Genomic DNA, 17,853 nt, shown 5'->3' on the forward strand with positions numbered 1-17,853 from the left:
TGGCGGCGGCAGTGGCTCGTTCTGGAATGGAAGCTGTGCAAGGTTGGCTCAGCCCCGTGTTTCTCTCTCGGTTCTACTCTGTACAGCCTCTATTTCCCTGCTAGCTAGGTATGTATAGTATAGGATAGGTATAGGTAGTATTCTTAAGTCTCAACTCTTCCTGGGCAGTGCAAAAGGACAAGCCGAAGCAGACACCTTTGTCTGCGCCACTCTTGCCAGGCGCGCAGTTTCATCAATTCCCTTGCCCATCTTGTCTCGAGGCCCAACGTCCTCAAACAGGAATCCATCCGGCATCATTGCTTCGCCGCCATCTCCAGCTACCTTGAGCCCAAATGCTCGTCGCATCAAGCCTTCAGGGCCCCAGCGAGACCAGAAGGTGGGCGGAGCGTACCAAGGATCCTTTAGATAATGATAATGCTGGATGCGTCCCGTCACTGGATCCGGTTTGCCGATGAATTTGGCCGGATAGATGCGAGGCAGACAGAGATAGCGTATAAAGAGCTTTCGGGCGAGAAGTAGAGGATATGTGAGGGCAGATTCTGGTACTCCAGGCTCGGGAAAACTGCACGCGTGTCAATACCGTTGCTTCATTACAATGCGGAAAAGGGGAGAGAGATTAAGAGAAAGCAATGTCAGCTCACCTGAAAGCATGCCGCATTCGCTCGCCCATGAGGACCATGAGGATCTTGTATCCAGGCTCTCGCGAAAATGCAGGATACGCCGACAAGAGCAAATCAACCAAGACCTGGCCGAGCTTGGCAATGTCTGGCGAGGGGCCGAGATGCTTGTTCTCATACTCGATAGCCCACTGTTCCACGTCTTCCAAGAACTCAATGCCATCTTTCCACTGGTTCTTGCCCAGCTCGGCTTCATAATCAATCTCCATCATCTCGCCAATGTATTTCCAGAACATGGCAACGGCTGCCACCTCCATATCTGCCATCTCTCTCCATTCGTAGAGACGCATAAAGCGGATCGGCTGATACATGGATTCGAAGAGGACATACAACATGTCTTCGTTGCGAATCTTGCCGGATTGTCTGTATGGATTGTGCAAAAAGTTTGTGCGGGCGACGCTCTTGGCCAAGTATTCGGATCCGGGGGGGAACTCCGCATAGCTAGAGAGATGTGATTAGTGTCAGAGGCAGTCCTTTTTCTGGTTATATATGTGTATATGAGAGAGAGAGAGAAAAATCTTGCCTAGCAAACAAGACTTGAGTATCGTCATATCTATCGCCAAGAGTCAGCATAATCCATCTCATATTAATGCATAGCGTTTACCGTTTCGAAGCCTCACTGGGCTTGGCAAGATCGCTGACTTTGTACAGAAGATTGCCGATATTGTCTATAGCGTAGGTCTAGTAGATTGCATGTCAGCCAAGTATACATAAACAATTAGCAATGGATGCCTTGAAAACCGAGAGACACGAGAGCCCACCTTGAAAATAGCATATCTAAGCGAAAAGTCATAAAGAAGCGGAAACTCGTAAAGGCTGATGTAGCTGACAATCTTCTGCGCATCCTCGTTGGACATGCGAGAAAGTGACTCTCGATCGGGGAAATTGAGGCGCTTGCGCATCGTTTTGAGTCTCTGGAAACGAAGGGAGGAGCAGAGGATGGCGTAGCAGGTGAAGCCAGCGATGGAGTAGAGCAGCCATGGGCTCAATCCCAGCCGACTAGCGAGGCCATCGCCACTGCTGGCGACGAGAGACGCCATGATGCGGGCCGTGGTGAGTAGCTGGAGATCCCGTAGCGAAAGCTCATATACGTAGGTAAGGTAAGGCGAATAAAGGGACAAACGACGAGGTTTAGAAATTGAGGCTGCTAGGTGGGATTTGATATATATAGCATCTCACCCCAAGAGGAGAAAAACCACACGTCACTTCAAGGGACGCTTTTCTGGGCGTCAGCCGCCACTCTGGGTCGTCGCCCGCTTTGAAAATAATGGACGGAATCGGGATCATGGGAATGACAATGGGAATCAAACATTGGCCAGATGTGCTGCTGTTGGCAGTCAAGATCCACTCATAGCTCCGGTTACATTTGCACAAGAAGTTGACGACAAGGGCCTCTGCGTGTGACAGACAGACAATACCTAGACTGGCCGGATTTAGATTGATTTGGACGTGGACTTGTTATAGTTTGATGGCTTAGGATAATACTCTGTACCTCACTCTGCTTAGCACCAGCCTACTGCTTAGTATCTACCTCTAAGCTGGCTCACACATGGACTAAATGAATCCTTTCTATTAATCATTCAACAGATCAACTCGAGAGGCATCATGCTTAACCACCTCGTCATCACCTACAGTAAATGCCACTCCTTCACAGGGGCACCACTTTCTGCCGTGCAGAGTCGCATCCCAAGACAGGACCTAGCCTTGCTAGCATCGCCAATTTGCGGGGTTCGGCACAAGCAGCCACTCACATGTTCAGATAAACAGGCAATCCCTCCGGCATTTGGACCTAGCGAAGCAGCTTAAAATATGCAGGCGGACGGGGTCGATGCAAGGGAGCGCATTTTTGCTGGCACAAGCTGATTTGAGCATCAAGCGAGATGGATTTGTTCACCCGGCTGCCAGAGACAGAGTACAAACATATGCCTACAAAAGGTGTAATAGTAATAGGCAGCTCAACACTAAGGTAATACGATAGAGACTAGTTTAATGCGGAGAGCAATCTCATATCAATAGTTCTGCTCTAATCAAGCTCATGTAAGCTCTGGCTTGGCGAGGAAATAAGTCATTTATTTTGTCATGCTGCTGTGGGTTGTTGGACGCACATATTGTTAGTGCATAAACCCAAGACAGGACTCTGAATCCTGCGGCCCGTCGTCATTGGCTCAACTCCCTCATAGCCTCACCGGACTTTTGCGACGGGAACAAGATTCATCCAAATGTCACAAGCCCCTCATTGGCATTACATGTATGTCGCCAGATTCGTATAACAGCTACAGGTTCCGAGGTTCGAGTTCAAGGTTTACCATTCTTCATCCATGGATACCTAATTATGCCACAACTTACTTTAGGCTCAATGCTATCCAGTACTGATCGGCAGGCTTTTTCAAGGTGCACAGCCGAGTATTTATGAACCATTGTGTTGTGCTAGCTTGCACTACATGTCGTATTGATTGGAACCTGATGATTCCAATGCTGTCCCTTGCGTGGTCCAACCAACACCTCCTCACTAACATGATGCCAACAAGCTACAACCGCATATCCGGACCAATTAAGTTCCCGTGCTGACAGAGAGAATACAAGCGATTCAAGTGGTTCATGAGATTCTCCGCCTTGGCTCTAATTCTAGCTAACACACATCACTAGCATTCCCCCACCTGGCTGTCCGTAATGGATTCTTAGCTCCATAAGGCATTGAGAGGTATCCAGAGCGTCACCTCTCTTCACGTTGAAATATAGACTACCCTCTTCATCATTGTGGAGCACTTGCACTTGTAGGCAAGGTGATCAACTGGGAAAGGATTGCCCCCCTCCCACATCCAAATGATGTACCATCGTCTCACAGCGCAGAGAAAGATAACACAGACTCCTATTTAACGTACAACATCACCTATGCCGCGTTTCAAGCTCTATTAAATAGTTTCTGTTCCTTTTGTGCTCTACTATAGAGAGACTTGCTAACAGTCGCGGTACAACCCAATCACAAAACAACCGATTCCTCCTATATCCTTTGCAATACCGAAAAGAAAAAAACTCCAATGCTCCCTCTTAATCCTTGTGCCCCTCCCCTTTGGTGTCCAGGCATGTCCCGCGCAGAGGTATATATAACATATAGAACTTCGTCTACCAAGCCCAGAGCACCTTGTGGTGGAGCGTACGGGCGCCCAGCCTTTCAAACTCAAACGGCGTGATCCACGAATCGTTGGTTGACAGTTTGGCGAAGACACTCGCTCCCTTCCAAGTCACAACCTGCTCGTCCATATCCCTCGCGCTCCTACTGACAAGGATCCTATCGCTGAGGTCGGGCTTCAGCGCCTTCAATCTCTCTTCTAGAACCACGGTGAACTGTGGGACCTTGGCGCCGCCACCGATGACCATAATACTGCCCAGCAAGTCGCGAACTTTCTTCTCGTCGCCCTTAGCGGCGTTATGAATACTTGTAAGGATGGCAATGTCCAGCGGCGCCAAAGGTAGCACCTCGTCTCTTTCAGTTGCCAGGTCCTTGGCACCGCGCGCGGCTGCGTCGACAAACATTCCTGGAGGCGGCTGGGTAGATTGTGACTGTCCTGGAACTGGCGTGCCAGCTGCCCGGATGCTTCCCGGAGCAGGGCTATCACCATTAACACCATCTTTGTTGGCTCCAAAGATATAGGGAGCTGGAACTGGGGTATTGCCACCCTCAGGCGCTGGTGACCCAGCATGTGATGCCATGGGGGTCCCAGTCGCTGTCTCGCTTTTGGCAAGGAAATTGAACGGCTGCGACTTCTCTTTGCTTGGCGTTGACACTTCGGGTTGTGACTGGGAGAATCCATTTGCGTTGGACATGAGTGATGGCTTTACCAGCGCCAGGATTGCAAGCTGCGCAGCAGAGGATGGGTCGTCGGGAATATCCACATCATAGGCGTTGTAGGAACGCTCGACTAGCTTTCTTCGGCCCCTGAGCTTCGTGCTGTTGTCAAAGATTGATGGCTCAAAAACTCCCATTGCCGCGAGAATCACTTCGTCGTACGTCTTGAACGCATATTTCCGCGTAGGCTGATTGGGTGCTCGGACGTGGAAGTTGAAAAGTTGCACCGATATGTTTGCCTGAGACATGGTACAATGTTTCCATTTGAGTTCTTCGGCCAGCAGGAAGTCGTATCTTCTCCGTAGGTTGATTTCCTGATACGGGAAGTTGTCGTAGAGCATCATCTTGATGAATGTTTCTGTAATGTCATATCCTCCGTACTTTAGGTTGATTCTCGAGTCCTCTATACACAGCCCGTCCTCGACACATGTCACCGCAGTCTTTTGGGCACCGACATCGACGACGCAGGCCTGGGTGTATCCAGCTCCAAAAGTGGCAGCCATGCTTTCCTGGATAAAGCATACCCTGCTAAACTCAAACCAGGTCATGCAGGACCGCAAGACCTGCTCCACATACTTCTTGTCGTAGAGATCGGGAATGACGAAAACACAGCTGTACTGTTGCCACTCGCTGTTTGTCTTCAAACCAAGCTCTTGACGCAGTGCCTTGTCCAATAGGGTTTCGAAATCATCAAAGAGGTGCTCCTGGCTTGTATATCCATCCTCGTTCCAGTATCCGTGCTGCATAGGCCACCACAGCTTAAACTTTGGGTTTGAATCGTCGGGGACTCGCAGCGCTTCGTTGCCGATGAAACAAGATGCCAGTGACTCTGGGTCCTCCAACTTCTCTATATCTGTCCATTCAACTTCCAGCACGTCATTGTGCCTCTGGATGATCTCGGCTTCGGTGCGGCGATTAAAGGTCTGGACCAGCTCCTTGGAATTGGGAAGGACCTTTCGCTTGTTGGCACGCATTTCAATCTTTAGATCGTTACACATCTTCTGGTATTTCTTGGACCACTCTTCTCCGTATTGCTGATCTGTGGTCTTTGCCTCGAACTGACGTCGGGGCAAGGCTTCGTACATCTCCGACTCGGTCTGGGGGAATTTGGTTGCCAAGGTAGTCGGGATAGTCTTGGGAAGTGCGTCACTGGCGAATCCAATGCGTAAGTTTTGGCTTCCAGGATGAATGACAATGACCCTCGACGGGTCCATTCCACCCGAGGGCGTTGCCGCTCCATCATCGTCGCCGAGATCTGGCAGTGGTAGGGGTAGCTCGCCATTAGCAGGCTTCGAAAGAGCACGGTCGCGATCTCGAGCACTTTGTACCAGCCTATCGCGAGTCGCATCGCTTTGGAGTCGGAGCGCAAGGACCTGGTCATCCCTTTTCATGTAATCTCTGTTCCAAGAGTTAGTCGAAGCGTACCAGCCACTCGAATTGCTGCCCCATCTTACGTGTAATAATTCTTCTGGTTGATGGGCGTAACATCAGGCCACGACGTCAGTTTCATGCCATTGTCGGTTCTCTCCAGCCCTGTGCAGTTTTTTTCAGCGTCAGCATCGATCGGCTATTCTGTCGACCAAGAACCAGAGATGCCAGTGATGCGAAACTGGACATGTTCACGTACCCTCTCGGAGGAGCACCCTCTCGGAGACTTTGCCGACCATCTTGACGGTGTGGCTCCGTTGGTGTCAAAAACAAAGGGCGGCTGGCGTTGTGCAGTGTTGTTGACGAGGAGAAGTGTTATAGTGCACTCGTCATCTTGTCCAGTTCCCGAACGCGCAGACACGCCAATTGCGATTGACCTTCCCGCGATCTCGAGGAGCGATAAGATAGCTTGTTCCTGGAATTGGCGGATTTTAGATGATCCGGAGCGATCCCTGCGTCTGCCTTTCTGGCCGCCACAGTCTTGTATATTGTTTGATTGTCTCCTTGTGCTGTATAAGGCGTCATGTTTGCGGCGAAATATTTGTTTATGTGATGAAAAGTGAAATTATAAGCTCACTCTATCGACTGTTTATTTTTATTTTTAAAAGTCATGAATTCACGTGCCCCCTTCTGTATCTTTGAGCTTCCTTGCTACTCTAAGTGTCACAGCATCAAGTCTGATATGGGTTATCACCGGATATCATCGACCACCCCAACAAAATTTTACATATTGTGACAATATAGATGTAAAATTTGTATGTGAATCAAAGTACCAAGCTGGCGAGATACTGCCCCGGTGAAAATAGCAACCTCAAGAGGCCTGTTTAGTCACGTAGAGTTATGTTTGACAACATGGGACATTCACTAACAGCCTCCTACCCTAGAACCATACAAACGGAATTCTCCCTTGATTGAACCTGAGACATGGATCTCGTAAGCTGGACCCAATATCGAAAATTAGTCCTCGTATACTTAGTACCAGCTGGTAAGACGAACTGTCGCGACAATATCAGCTTCCATTACTAAGGACCTCACCATAGACAGGTTGCCTCGGTACATATTACGGCATATGAGACTCAAAGCCACTGTTGCCGCAACATGGATGTGACGCACTTAGATCGACTACATTTAATCGATTAATACTGATTCATACAGACATACAGCTTTGATAGATATTACAATCTTGTTTATCCAATTTCTTCTTCTTCTTCATACTTCATGTGCCAGGCGCGTCTCCATGTGATCCAACAATCAAGGGATATCAAATACCTACCAAATGCCTCTGCCCGTCAAACGCGCTCTCTGATTGGCCGAACGAGAAAAAGGCCGAGTTCCCGATACTAAGAAGCTCATGTCCGTCATCGTCAGACTCCAAAAAAACGTACCGCAAAACAACACACCACAAAAACAGTAGAGAGAAAAAAAAAAAAAGCAGGCCTTTTTTCTTCTTCTTTTGCATTTACCGTCCTTATCTCTAGCTTCTTACGTTCCATCTTGCTTCTCCGTCTTGCGCATTCCGCATCGCCATGTGACTTCTCGAGCTGCTTCCCTTTACAGAGGCGTTTATTCCACATCGCATTCGATTGCATTTCGCCGGTTCGCGATACTAAACACCCAGAGACGAGACAAGAACCCACGTACCTTTTTTTTTTTACTTACCCATACGACACCATAGAAAGCCCGGTGCGTGCGCGCAGAGGCAAATCCAAAGACTAGAATAATGCCGTCCTCCATCCAGCGCTTCTTGCCCTTTGCGGCCTCGACGACTCCAACCCAAGCTGTGACATACCTGCTGGGCATCTCGCTCTTCTCCATCTCGTTCCTCGTCTTCCTCAACAGCTCCGTTTCCTTTGTCATTACCGACCTGATTGGGCAGAAGAACGGCGTGGGCGATGTCGTCGGCACGCTGGGCTTCGCAGACGAGATTGTCGCCCTCGTGGCCTGTCCTGCTTGGGGCCTCGTTTCGGACCGCCTGGGCGTGCGATGGGTCGCCGTCATTGGATATACCATTGTAGGGCTGTCGCTGGTGGTGTTTGTGCAGGCCAGGAATGTCTATCCGCAGCTGCTACTGGCGAGGATCCTCTTTGCGCTTGGAGCATCGGCTACGTATGTGCTGCATCTTTCAATTCCATGGATCGCTTGGAGGAATGCCTATGTATCTTTCGGAGCTTGATGGCTAACGTTCGACACTGAATCACAGGGCCACAATGGTAACTGCCATCCTTCCTTCACTAACAGATGAAGACGAGGAGCTGCGTAACAACGCCCTCGAGAGGGCCAAGGCTGCCGCCCAGAATCACCACACCGTCGCGCGCCTGAGCGCGGCCTTTTCCGTCGAGTCCGAAGCTACCATCACGCCCGAGGTGTATTCGCGATCGTTGTCCAGTGAGAGACCCGTCTCAGCCAGCGTAGATCCCCAGGCACGGTCGGGAAAGTCGTCTGTGCTGGCGGGCTATGTCGGCCTTTTCACCGGCTGCGGCGCGTTGCTGGCGCTGTCGTGCTTCTTGCCCTTGCCCGCTAGGTTCGGTGAGATTGACGGTGTCACACCCGGAGAAGCGGTGTCTTATAGCTTCTATGTTGTCGGCGCTGTCGCGCTGCTCGTTGCCGTCTTCGTCTTCTTTGGCCTGCGCAATATCCAAGGAGAGCAAGGTAAAGGATGGAGGCTGCTTCTCGGGCTAAAGGGACGGGACAGCGACCCCATCGAATACGGTTACTCTGGAAGGACACAAAACAAGGTACGAATCGCAAGAATGAATCAGTTGTCCTTCCAATCGAACTCCATTATTGACATTGACTACAGGTGATCCCATTTCTTCACCTTATGAAAGACTCGGTGCTTCTCGGGTTTACCGACTCACGAATTGCACTGGGCTACCTTGGTGGTTTCGTTGCCAGAGCATCGACAGTTGCCATCTCACTCTTCGTCCCGCTTTACATCAACACCTTCTTCATCGGCAACGGTTTCTGCCAGGGCTCACCAAATGACCCTTCACCAGAGCTGAAAAAGGAGTGCCGCCAGGCATACGTCCTGTCTTCCATCCTCACTGGCGTGGCACAGCTCATGGGCTTGATCTGCGCCCCCGTGTTCGGCTATCTATCTCGCCAGCCCGGCAGGGTCAACTACCCTGTCGTCGTGGCCACTATCTTTGGCATCGTGGGCTACACCATCTTCCCCCGGCTATCGAGCCCTGAAATCGGTGACATTGACGGCAGGGGCGGCACGCCCGCCATCTTCCTCATCGTGTCCCTCATCGGCATCAGTCAGATCGGCTCCATCGTGTGTAGCCTGGGATCCCTCGGCAAGGGCATCCTCGCCGTCGAGATCCCCCGCAACGCCCGCCGCCAGCACTCCATCGCCCCCGACGAGGACGAGTCCACCGAGTCGGAGCCCCTGATCCGCATCGCCACCGAAGAGGAGTTTGTGTCGCGGCTGCGGCTCAAGGGATCCATTGCGGGTGTGTACTCGCTGTGCGGCGGCGCGGCAATCCTCGTCCTTACGAAGCTGGGCGGCCTTTTGTTCGACAAGGTGTCGAATGGCACGCCGTTTTACATGATGGCGGGCTTTAATGCGGTGTTGCTTACCGCAACACTGCTGGTTGACGCGTCGCAGACGTTTTCGAGGCGTTGAATTGCGAATTGCCTGATAGAACAGCGCAGATGCGAGTATAGCATAAAATCAAGGCGTTAATTGAGCGGTGGACTGGAGAAGATGGGGGCGCAGGATATGGTGGCAAATCGAAAAGAAGCGAGAGTTGCGTTTTTAAAAAAGAAAGATGGAGCGTTTGATTCTTGATGGATACCATTTTGGCTTTGGGTGTTTGAGAGCCGTTTACACAACATTTCCTTTGTCTCATTGATTTTGCTTCTGCATCACGTATATACCAAGATTGTTTTACAATTGACTCGCCTCGATGCAGGGAGATTTCGTTTATTGTGTTTGTTAAAAGACTCAGAGTGTATCAGAATACGAAAAGACACTATTATTTGCTACCCAAGATACGGTTCCATTCCAAAGAACACACTTATAATAACCATTAGTCTGGATCTTTACCAGAATCGCTTTCCAAAAACGCTCAAATCCCACTAGAAAGAAACGGAATGGAACATAAAAGGCCAAAGAACAATGAAGACACTGGAAGCCCAAGGTTTGCCCATACATTTCTAGATTGCAATGAAACGCTCCGGGTTTGGTTCCACCTCCTCCTCTTCGCTGCCAGCGAAGTTGTGTCCAGGGAACCATCGAGGCGTATTCATTAGATGGCCGCCGTTCAAGTCAATCCAAATAAGCATTCTTCGCAAGAGTCCTCCCAGGCCCAGGTTGTATAGGCCGCCTCTCATGGTTACCATCCTCTTGGTAGCATCCATGTGAAGTCTGAAGTACCTCTCATCGCCGTGCATGGATTCGAAGCTCGCCATCTTGGCCACTGCACCGATGATGGAGTCACTGCAAGCAGATGGTGAAGCGATAGCCTGGTTGATGGACTTGATCGCATCGAACCTGAGCTGCTCCATTTCAAATCCTGCCTCAGCGGCGATGCCACCCTTGACTGTGATATAGTTACCCGCAGAGAGCAGTAGAACGACTTGGAAAGTGGATATTTCTGTTGTCGCGAGACGGAACCAGCGGCTACGAAGAAGACCCTTTTCACCAGGCTCATCAAGCTCAGGGATGTCAACGGCCATGTGGACGATGTCTATGTCAATGTGTTAGCGTCGCCTTTCCATTTTTATGCTCGAATTGATCCAAGCTCCTTGTCTTTGGACGGGAACAAAGGGGGATGAGCTTACAGTGATCGACCAAATGGGGTATATACGGCTTCCATGGCGCAGGGTACGATCTGAAGGGATCAACCCGTCCACCTCCAAGCTGGTAGTCAATCGTCATCGTTTGTGCGGTTCTTGCGGCGTTTGCCCGCATCAAGGACTGGACCAGCGCATTATTGGAGGTTCCTTGAGATTCTGGATCATTAGGTGCTGGGAGTTCCCAAGTGACAGTATGCTGAAGTCGCTTGCGCTTCTTTCGCTTAGCCCTGTCCTCGCGCTGCTGATCTACTTTTTTAACTGGTGCGGAAGCAGAAGATGATGATGATGAAGCCTCGTCGTTGTGCTGCAGCAAGTAGACCTGCCAGCCGCGTTTGGATAGATGCGACCGTAGCTTTGGGTTGGACCCGGCTTTGAGCTGGTCTGGCCGATCTCCAACGACAAATTCAAACGTCGTTGGAGGGGCTGCTATTGCGTGTCCAGACATGGAAACGGGAAACGGCTTATAGAGCAGTTACCCGCGTTGCTACCTGCTTAGCCGGTGTCAGCTTCAACTCTCGGAAATAAGGGGCTGTAGCGTGTACTCGTACCTGGTAATGGGAATAGGAGTAGTTCGTATAATATCGCAATAGGCTGATCTGGGCCGATGGCTCGTCTTCCACGGACATACAGGTATGCTTGGTATTCGCGCCCGGAGATATACGCAGAATAGGCTGAAGATGGTGCCAGAGCGTGGTCAGGTGGAACGAGGAGAAGGAGGAAGAAGTTTGGCCCAGCCAGGCTGGCAAAGGAAGGTCATGGTATGCCATGCCATAACCATGTCAACAACAAGCTCATTGCTTTTTTCCGAGACAGGTTATACGGACCCAGGCTCTGATGGGGGGTGGGTTACAGTACATGCATCTTTCAGCTCGGCTCCCACCTCATCTCTTTTCTTACACATGCTCTGCCCTTGACAAGAATGGCCATTGGCCCAGTCCCTGCGCCAATGATGCATCTTGATATTAAACCCGTCGAGCTAGCCATCTAGGTGAGAGCAAATGGCCCAACGACGCGGTGTGCGCGGATCGTGCCTAGCAATCCCGGTGCACATGCATTGGTCCCTGCTAGTTTGGCTCAGGCTATCGGCGGTCGTTTTTTGGTTTGTGACACAGCATGATTGATACCTTTGCCACCTGGAGTACTCCGTATTGGGTCTGGATTTCCAAGCTTCAAGCCAAGTCTTGATATCGTCGCGATTTGGGCCATGAGTGGCATATTGGACTCGATTGTATATGATAAAACACTTGGGTTCCCATACCGGAGTCAACCTTCCAGGGGGGAGCAAGGACAAGCAAGGATCCCCAGATTCCGAGTCTTGTTAGTGTCGTGGATTCGTGGATTCATGTCAGAGGCTGCTTATTGAGATGGATCATCCTAGACAGGCCATTCTGCTCCTGGATACTTTCAAATCACATGTCAGTGGTTGCGCTCTCCTACGCAGCTCCCCATCAAAAGAAGACATCGTCTTCCCCGAATGTCACTCCCATCACTGACAGGGCCGTGAGTCTCAGAAGCCGGTTCCCCTACGCTAATTTAGCACCACGCTATAACTTAGACAAGGCACAGGGCCAAGCCAAGCCACCGAGGTGGACGAGCCTTTATCAAGGTCAAGTCATAGTTACTCGTACAGGGGAAAAGAAAGCTCGCAAGAACCGTGTATGGGAAATTTGAAGTAATTTTGAATAGTCGGGGTTGTAATACCCATCACCAGGTGAATTCGGAAGAGCATAGCATACGCCGGAGTCCTAAGATTGGATCTGCGGTGGGATGTGTGTTGCGTGTGTAACGTTTGACCAGCATGGGTGGTGTCTTATTCCCAGCCTCATATTCTCATGGATACTAATCCTGAGACACGGCGCTATATTACGTACCTCGAGGCGCTTTTGTGACGAGGGTCAGTTGATCATTGCTGCCTGTATTCGTACGGAGTGCGGGACGATGCGTACGAGTACCCATAACTCCTCCCTTGAGCAGCTACTGTAGCCAGAACCTCAGAGAAAGGCCCGATGGTCGCCTCTCGCCTCTGTCGCGCTGGCAAGTTAGAGGCTCACGAGTGTGCAATCTCCTTTTGACATGGGTCGTCTGGTTACCGAGAGAGATCTACTAATGCATCGTTAGCCTTATTACGGAGTGCTTATGGTACGGTAGTAATAGTAGCATTGCTCCCTTTTGCAGCCACCTCGCATCCCGGGAGCTAGTGCTCGGAGTATGGAGTTTCTTGTCAATTTTTATGCTACAGTATGGAGAATTGAGGAATTGCGAGTGCAGTTTTAATCCAGAAGTAGAGAAGAGCAGGTGGCCCAAGAAAATTATGGGAAGGGCTTTTCAACACCCCAAGTTGGCTATCCAGCACTCCAGTGATTAAAAAAGAGTAACGAATATTGTAATAACGCAGAATAAAGATCTTTCTTATCAGTATTACTTGAATAAATATTCGGTTCCTGGAGTATCTACTATTCTCGCTACTTTCAGCAACTATCGCTATTTCCTGCTACTATCGCTACTTTCTGCTACCGCCGCTACTTTCTGCTACTATCCATATTTTTCTCTACTATCTGCCATTATTACTAGGTACCTATGCCGCTTTAAATTTAAATAAGAACGGGATGCTGAATAGTCATTCCCAAAGTGATGCTGCTTCTTCCCTTTGTCCTGCTTTCACGTGCTGCGTGACGACACTGGTTTGGGACCACCTGTCAATTCTGATTGTTGGATGGACAGTAATGCGTCAAGAGAACCTGAATAGAACAATAATGAAAAATTCATCAAACGATAGATACCTAGCAGTTGTAATTCATCGTGTTCATTGTATACCTAGGTACCAGGTACGATTGCTCAACGGCAATGTGCAGGTAAGGTACTGCCAACCCCACCAGTTAAACTCTTGCTTAGTGCCGTCCGCCATCTGCTACAGAGCCAAGAGAGAATCGGCTTCTGCATTCTCGTCTTCTCACAAACCCACCAAAGCCACCATCTCGCGCCTTCAGCATCCTCACAGCCATGGCGCCCGTCGACAGGATAGACCACGATGCCATTGAGCGTATGATTCTCTACCGCTACTATAGCGACAGGGACAAAAGACAAAGCAATCGGCTAACTCCCAAGCAGAACAGCTCAAGGACGTCATCCAAGACTTCTACCGCATCATGGTCCAGGTCTCGACATACGACTCCATGGGCCGCTCAAGCAAAGAAGTCCTCTCCAACGAAATGTACCAAAACCCCTCCCCCAAGAATATTCTTCTCAAACACGGGGCTCAGCTAACCAAAAACAAAAAAACAGCAAAGCCCTCTCCACCTCCCTCCAAAACGTCCACACCGCCGCCTCCCCGCCAAACCACCTCCCCTCCGTACCCCCCGAACTCCTCGAGTACGTCGAGAACGGCCGTAACCCGGACATCTACACACGAGAGTTCGTCGAGCTCGTTCGCCGCGGCAACCAGCTCATGCGCGGCAAGGCCAACGCCTTCGCCTCCTTCCGCGACGTCCTCGCCGAGCAGATGGCCTCGGCCATGCCCGAGCTGCGCGACGACGTGGCCCGCGTGCTCGAGGCTACCGGCGGGAACCCGGCCATTGCGAATGGCGGCGCGAATTCTAACAGTCTCCCGGCGAGACCCGCGCCGACAGGGCAGACCGGCAGTCAGTAGGGAGGAGAGGAAACGAGGTTCGGCAAAGACCGGCTACGGGAGCAGTTGTGCGGGATATGGAATTTCCAGATGTGGGCGAGGGCTTTTGAAATTCGGCGTTGAGAGGGCGTAACATGATACCCAAGATGCCAACCAAAGTAGTGCCATAGCTACCTACTTAGTAGCCACTTTATTTTCAATCATTCTTTCTACATTTGCACTACTTGCGCAGCGCAGGAGGCGTCCAGTCCAGTGAATTCATCATGTCAAAGAGCAAGAAACGAAGAAGCTTGGCTGAGAATCAAAAAGACACAAGGGTATCTGACAGTGGATTGTGGAAAAGACGGGTCACCCGCATTCATCTATATAAAGCCATTGCAACTACGTTGAGCCCACCCCGATCCCATCCGGCCTCTTTTTAAACAAGACACTCATTATTTCCAACATCAAGCGTGTCGTCCATTCAGTCTTTAAAATGAAAAGGCGAGCCGGCCCTCCCTCATCTCCCCTTCTTTTCCATCCGGCTCTGATAAATGAATATTTTCTCTTTGCTCCTCCGCGAGACAGTAGTTAGTTTTGTGCAAATGAATCAAAAGATCGACTGTTGTCTTTCCCGGTTCTCTTTCTTTCTAAAATGTCCCAAAAACGCCATAGCAATGAGGATGCGCGTCTTTTTCTGGTTTAGGGAAAAAACAAAGACTTCCAACAAAAAGATAAAAAAAAAAAAAAAAGGAAACCCAAATGTCTATCCTGCGGTGTTGCGTCTGCCGTGACGACGCTGCCGGCCGTCTCGTCTCATGCACAAGTATACAAATGCCGTCATGACCAAGCCCAATGCAACTAGTTGCGGAGGCAGTAAGACAATCGCCGCCAAAAGCCACATCCCATAACGTCGTAATGCTTCAACCAGCTCATTGCGATTCTCTCGACGACGTTGGAAATCGTCCCGCAATTTGCTGTCTGGCGCGTCGTCTGACCAACGGCCAAAGGAGGAGAATCGAGGTTCAGTATCGGCCTCGTCCTCTCCCTCGCCATCATCATCATCATTGTCGTTGTCCTCCATTTCTGTTTCTTCCTGGTCGGCGGGTCACGAAAAGGGGAACCCAGCGCCAGCACCAGGGAAGCCGCCTCGCTGGCGACCACCTGCGCCAGCACCGCCAAAGTTGAAGCTCGCGCCTCCGGGAAAGCCTCCAGCACCGCCTGGGAAGCCACCGGCACCTCCGGGGAATCCACCGGCGCGGAATCCGCCTCCTCCAAATCCGCCCTGGTTGCCCATCATGCTGAAGAGAATCTCGGGGTCGATGCCACCCATGCCGCCACCCATGCCGCCAGCACTGAACATGTCAGCTGGGTCAATGAGGTCGTCGCCATTGTCATAGCGTGCTCGCTTTCTGCATCGTGTGTCAGCACAGTTTAGTTTCATAAAGAAATGCTGTTGAGGGGGGTAAATCTTACTGAGGATCGCTCAGTGTCTCGTAAGCTTCCTGCATGTCTTTGAACTTGGCTTCGGCTTCAGCATCACCAGGGTTCTTGTCAGGGTGCAGCTTGACAGCCAACTTGCGGTACGCTCGCTTGATGTCATTGGCATCAGCATCCTTTTCAAGGCCCATGATCTTGTAGTAGTCTTTCCGCAGGCTCTTCTTCATCTCCAGCTCAGCTTTGCGGATTTCGTGGCGGACTGAGTTGTCGCTCGGGTCGAGCTCTTGAATAGCCTTCCATTCGCGAATGGACTCTTCCCAATTACCGGTCTTTCCAAGGGCATTGGCCTTTGTCTTGCGTGCCTTGGTGTAGCTGGGGTCAAGGCTGACAGCGCGGTCTGAGTCGGCAATGGCCTCATCGTACAGCTGCAGCTTAATCTTGCACTGAGCACGGTTCTGTAGCAGCTTGGCATTCATGCTCTTGTTTGAAGGGTCAATGTCCAAGGCGTCGCTGTACTTTTGGATGGCTGCTTGCCATCGACCGGCCTTGAACTCGGTGTTGCCCTCTTCCTTCATGCGGTCAAGCTTCTGAACAATCCTAAGCCACTTGACAGCGTCTCGGAAGTCGGGGTCACAGTTGCAAGCCATTCGGAAGTACTGAATAGCCTTTTCATTCTCGCCCTGACCGTAGAGAACGCGACCACGGAGAACCAGAGCCTCAGGGTCCTGGTTGTTGTTGCGCAGGAGCGACATGGCAACGCTCTGGGCCTCTCCTAGAGAGTTCTCGCGGCCCATCTTCAAGTATGCCTCGCCTCGCATCAACTGCCACTTACGGGGCTTGCCAACGCCGTGGCCAAGACCGCGCTCGGCCTGATCCAGGGCATGTAGCACCATAGACATGGCCGAGCCTCGCTGGAGAGTGTCCTTGGCCGACTTGATGTGGTGCAGCATCTCCCGAGCGGGGGCCATGTCCTTAGCAGATGGCTGTGGGATAATGCGGGAGAAAGTGGCCAGGGCTTCCTCTGGCCTACCCAGACCGGTGTAGATCCTTGCTAGGCGCAGCAGGACCTTTGCGTTGTTGGGGTCGAGGTCTGTGGCACGGCTGCAATCATCCAAAGCAGCTTCAAACTGGCCATTTGACATGTAGGCAGCCGCTCGGTTGCCCAGATAAGTTGCCGAGTTGGGGAACAGATCCACAGCTGCACGACAGAGAGAAAGAAAAAAAGTTAGCCCAGTAATTTTTCCCTTAGGCGACGGATTAAAGAGAACAAAAGAAAAAAATAGAACAAGGCGAAAAAGCTAAATCAGATCAAGGCAACGGCATGATTCATGCCCATTGGTCTTTTGCATACCTTTGCTATACTGCTCGATGGCCTTGGGATAGTTCTTCTCCTTGAAGAAGCGGTTTCCGTTGGTCTTGTATGACTCTGCATCCTCAAGAGGCGTGGGGATGGGGCTGGACGGGTTGGACTTGTGCGGCGGCGGCGCTGGAGCCTCGTCGTTGCTCATGTTCCCGTTGGGAATGGGCACAGCAAAGTTCTTCTGGGCAGAGGGATTCGAAGAAGGCTTGGGAGGCTGTGGTGATGCCGCGCCGTTAACGGGCTGCGGGTCGATGTCCATCTTGGCTGACATGGCAGAAAGACGCTTCCGCTCTCGCTCCTCAGGGGGCAGGTTCAATGGATGCGTGTCCGGGTCGTATTTGCTGCTGCGGCGCGACGACGAGAAGCCTGCGTCGGTCGAGTGTCGCGACAGGCGAGAAGACCTCGAGGACGGCGGTTTTGCGTCCTTGTGGTGAGAGACGGGCCGCGAGGATCGCTTTGTTGGCGAAGGCGAGGAGTTGGTGGAGGAATAAGCCGGCGGGGGGTCGGCGTGGACACTGGGGCTCTGGGGAATGTCCTCGTCAACACTGGCACTGGAAGCAGAAGCGTTCTTCTTCGAGGCCGGTTTCTTCCCGCCGAAAAACTTCATTGGGGATTGGGGCCAAGGCTGTCAAATCTGGGAGCGTGAAAAGGCTGTCCTCCGTACCCGACACAAGGTTATGCCGGATATTTGGGA

General features: G+C 51.2%; 7 protein-coding genes across 7 annotated transcripts; 2 read left to right on the top strand and 5 right to left on the bottom strand.

Moving 5' to 3' along the window:
• Positions 1-78: 78 nt before the first annotated feature.
• On the bottom strand, positions 79-1,792 carry TRIVIDRAFT_74437 (uncharacterized protein; the record flags this gene model as incomplete). The annotated part of the gene is made up of 5 exons (XM_014094335.1): positions 79-562; positions 642-1,118; positions 1,201-1,230; positions 1,282-1,358; positions 1,439-1,792. The coding sequence occupies 5 exons, from the start codon at positions 1,715-1,717 to the stop codon at positions 151-153; spliced, it is 1,275 nt and encodes a 424-aa protein (XP_013949810.1).
• A 2,008-nt stretch (positions 1,793-3,800) lies between these two features.
• Positions 3,801-6,191, bottom strand: TRIVIDRAFT_38225 (uncharacterized protein; the record flags this gene model as incomplete). The annotated part of the gene is made up of 3 exons (XM_014094336.1): positions 3,801-5,922; positions 5,979-6,057; positions 6,152-6,191. 3 exons carry the CDS (start codon positions 6,189-6,191, stop codon positions 3,801-3,803), a joined length of 2,241 nt encoding a protein of 746 aa, XP_013949811.1.
• Positions 6,192-7,672: 1,481 nt separating this feature from the next.
• Positions 7,673-9,580, top strand: TRIVIDRAFT_37935 (uncharacterized protein; the record flags this gene model as incomplete). The annotated part of the gene is made up of 3 exons (XM_014094337.1): positions 7,673-8,058; positions 8,153-8,687; positions 8,753-9,580. 3 exons carry the CDS (start codon positions 7,673-7,675, stop codon positions 9,578-9,580), a joined length of 1,749 nt encoding a protein of 582 aa, XP_013949812.1.
• A 533-nt stretch (positions 9,581-10,113) lies between these two features.
• Positions 10,114-11,200, bottom strand: TRIVIDRAFT_228642 (uncharacterized protein; the record flags this gene model as incomplete). The annotated part of the gene is made up of 2 exons (XM_014094338.1): positions 10,114-10,646; positions 10,741-11,200. The coding sequence occupies 2 exons, from the start codon at positions 11,198-11,200 to the stop codon at positions 10,114-10,116; spliced, it is 993 nt and encodes a 330-aa protein (XP_013949813.1).
• Positions 11,201-13,755: 2,555 nt separating this feature from the next.
• Positions 13,756-14,401, top strand: TRIVIDRAFT_228643 (uncharacterized protein; the record flags this gene model as incomplete). The annotated part of the gene is made up of 3 exons (XM_014094339.1): positions 13,756-13,795; positions 13,864-13,966; positions 14,038-14,401. The coding sequence occupies 3 exons, from the start codon at positions 13,756-13,758 to the stop codon at positions 14,399-14,401; spliced, it is 507 nt and encodes a 168-aa protein (XP_013949814.1).
• Positions 14,402-14,716: 315 nt separating this feature from the next.
• Positions 14,717-15,529, bottom strand: TRIVIDRAFT_217286 (uncharacterized protein; the record flags this gene model as incomplete). The annotated part of the gene is made up of 1 exon (XM_014094340.1): positions 14,717-15,529. The coding sequence occupies one exon, from the start codon at positions 15,441-15,443 to the stop codon at positions 15,126-15,128; it is 318 nt and encodes a 105-aa protein (XP_013949815.1).
• Positions 15,530-15,554: 25 nt separating this feature from the next.
• On the bottom strand, positions 15,555-17,754 carry TRIVIDRAFT_113900 (uncharacterized protein; the record flags this gene model as incomplete). Its single annotated transcript, XM_014094341.1, has 3 exons — positions 15,555-15,771; positions 15,836-16,997; positions 17,151-17,754. Coding segments are annotated over 3 exons (1,983 nt in total), but the record flags the coding sequence as incomplete, so codon positions are not given.
• Positions 17,755-17,853: the final 99 nt, after the last annotated feature.

The sequence above is a fragment of the Trichoderma virens genome, assembly GCF_000170995.1.
Source record: "Trichoderma virens Gv29-8 chromosome Unknown TRIVIscaffold_92, whole genome shotgun sequence".
In the NCBI taxonomy this organism is placed as follows: domain Eukaryota; kingdom Fungi; phylum Ascomycota; class Sordariomycetes; order Hypocreales; family Hypocreaceae; genus Trichoderma; species Trichoderma virens.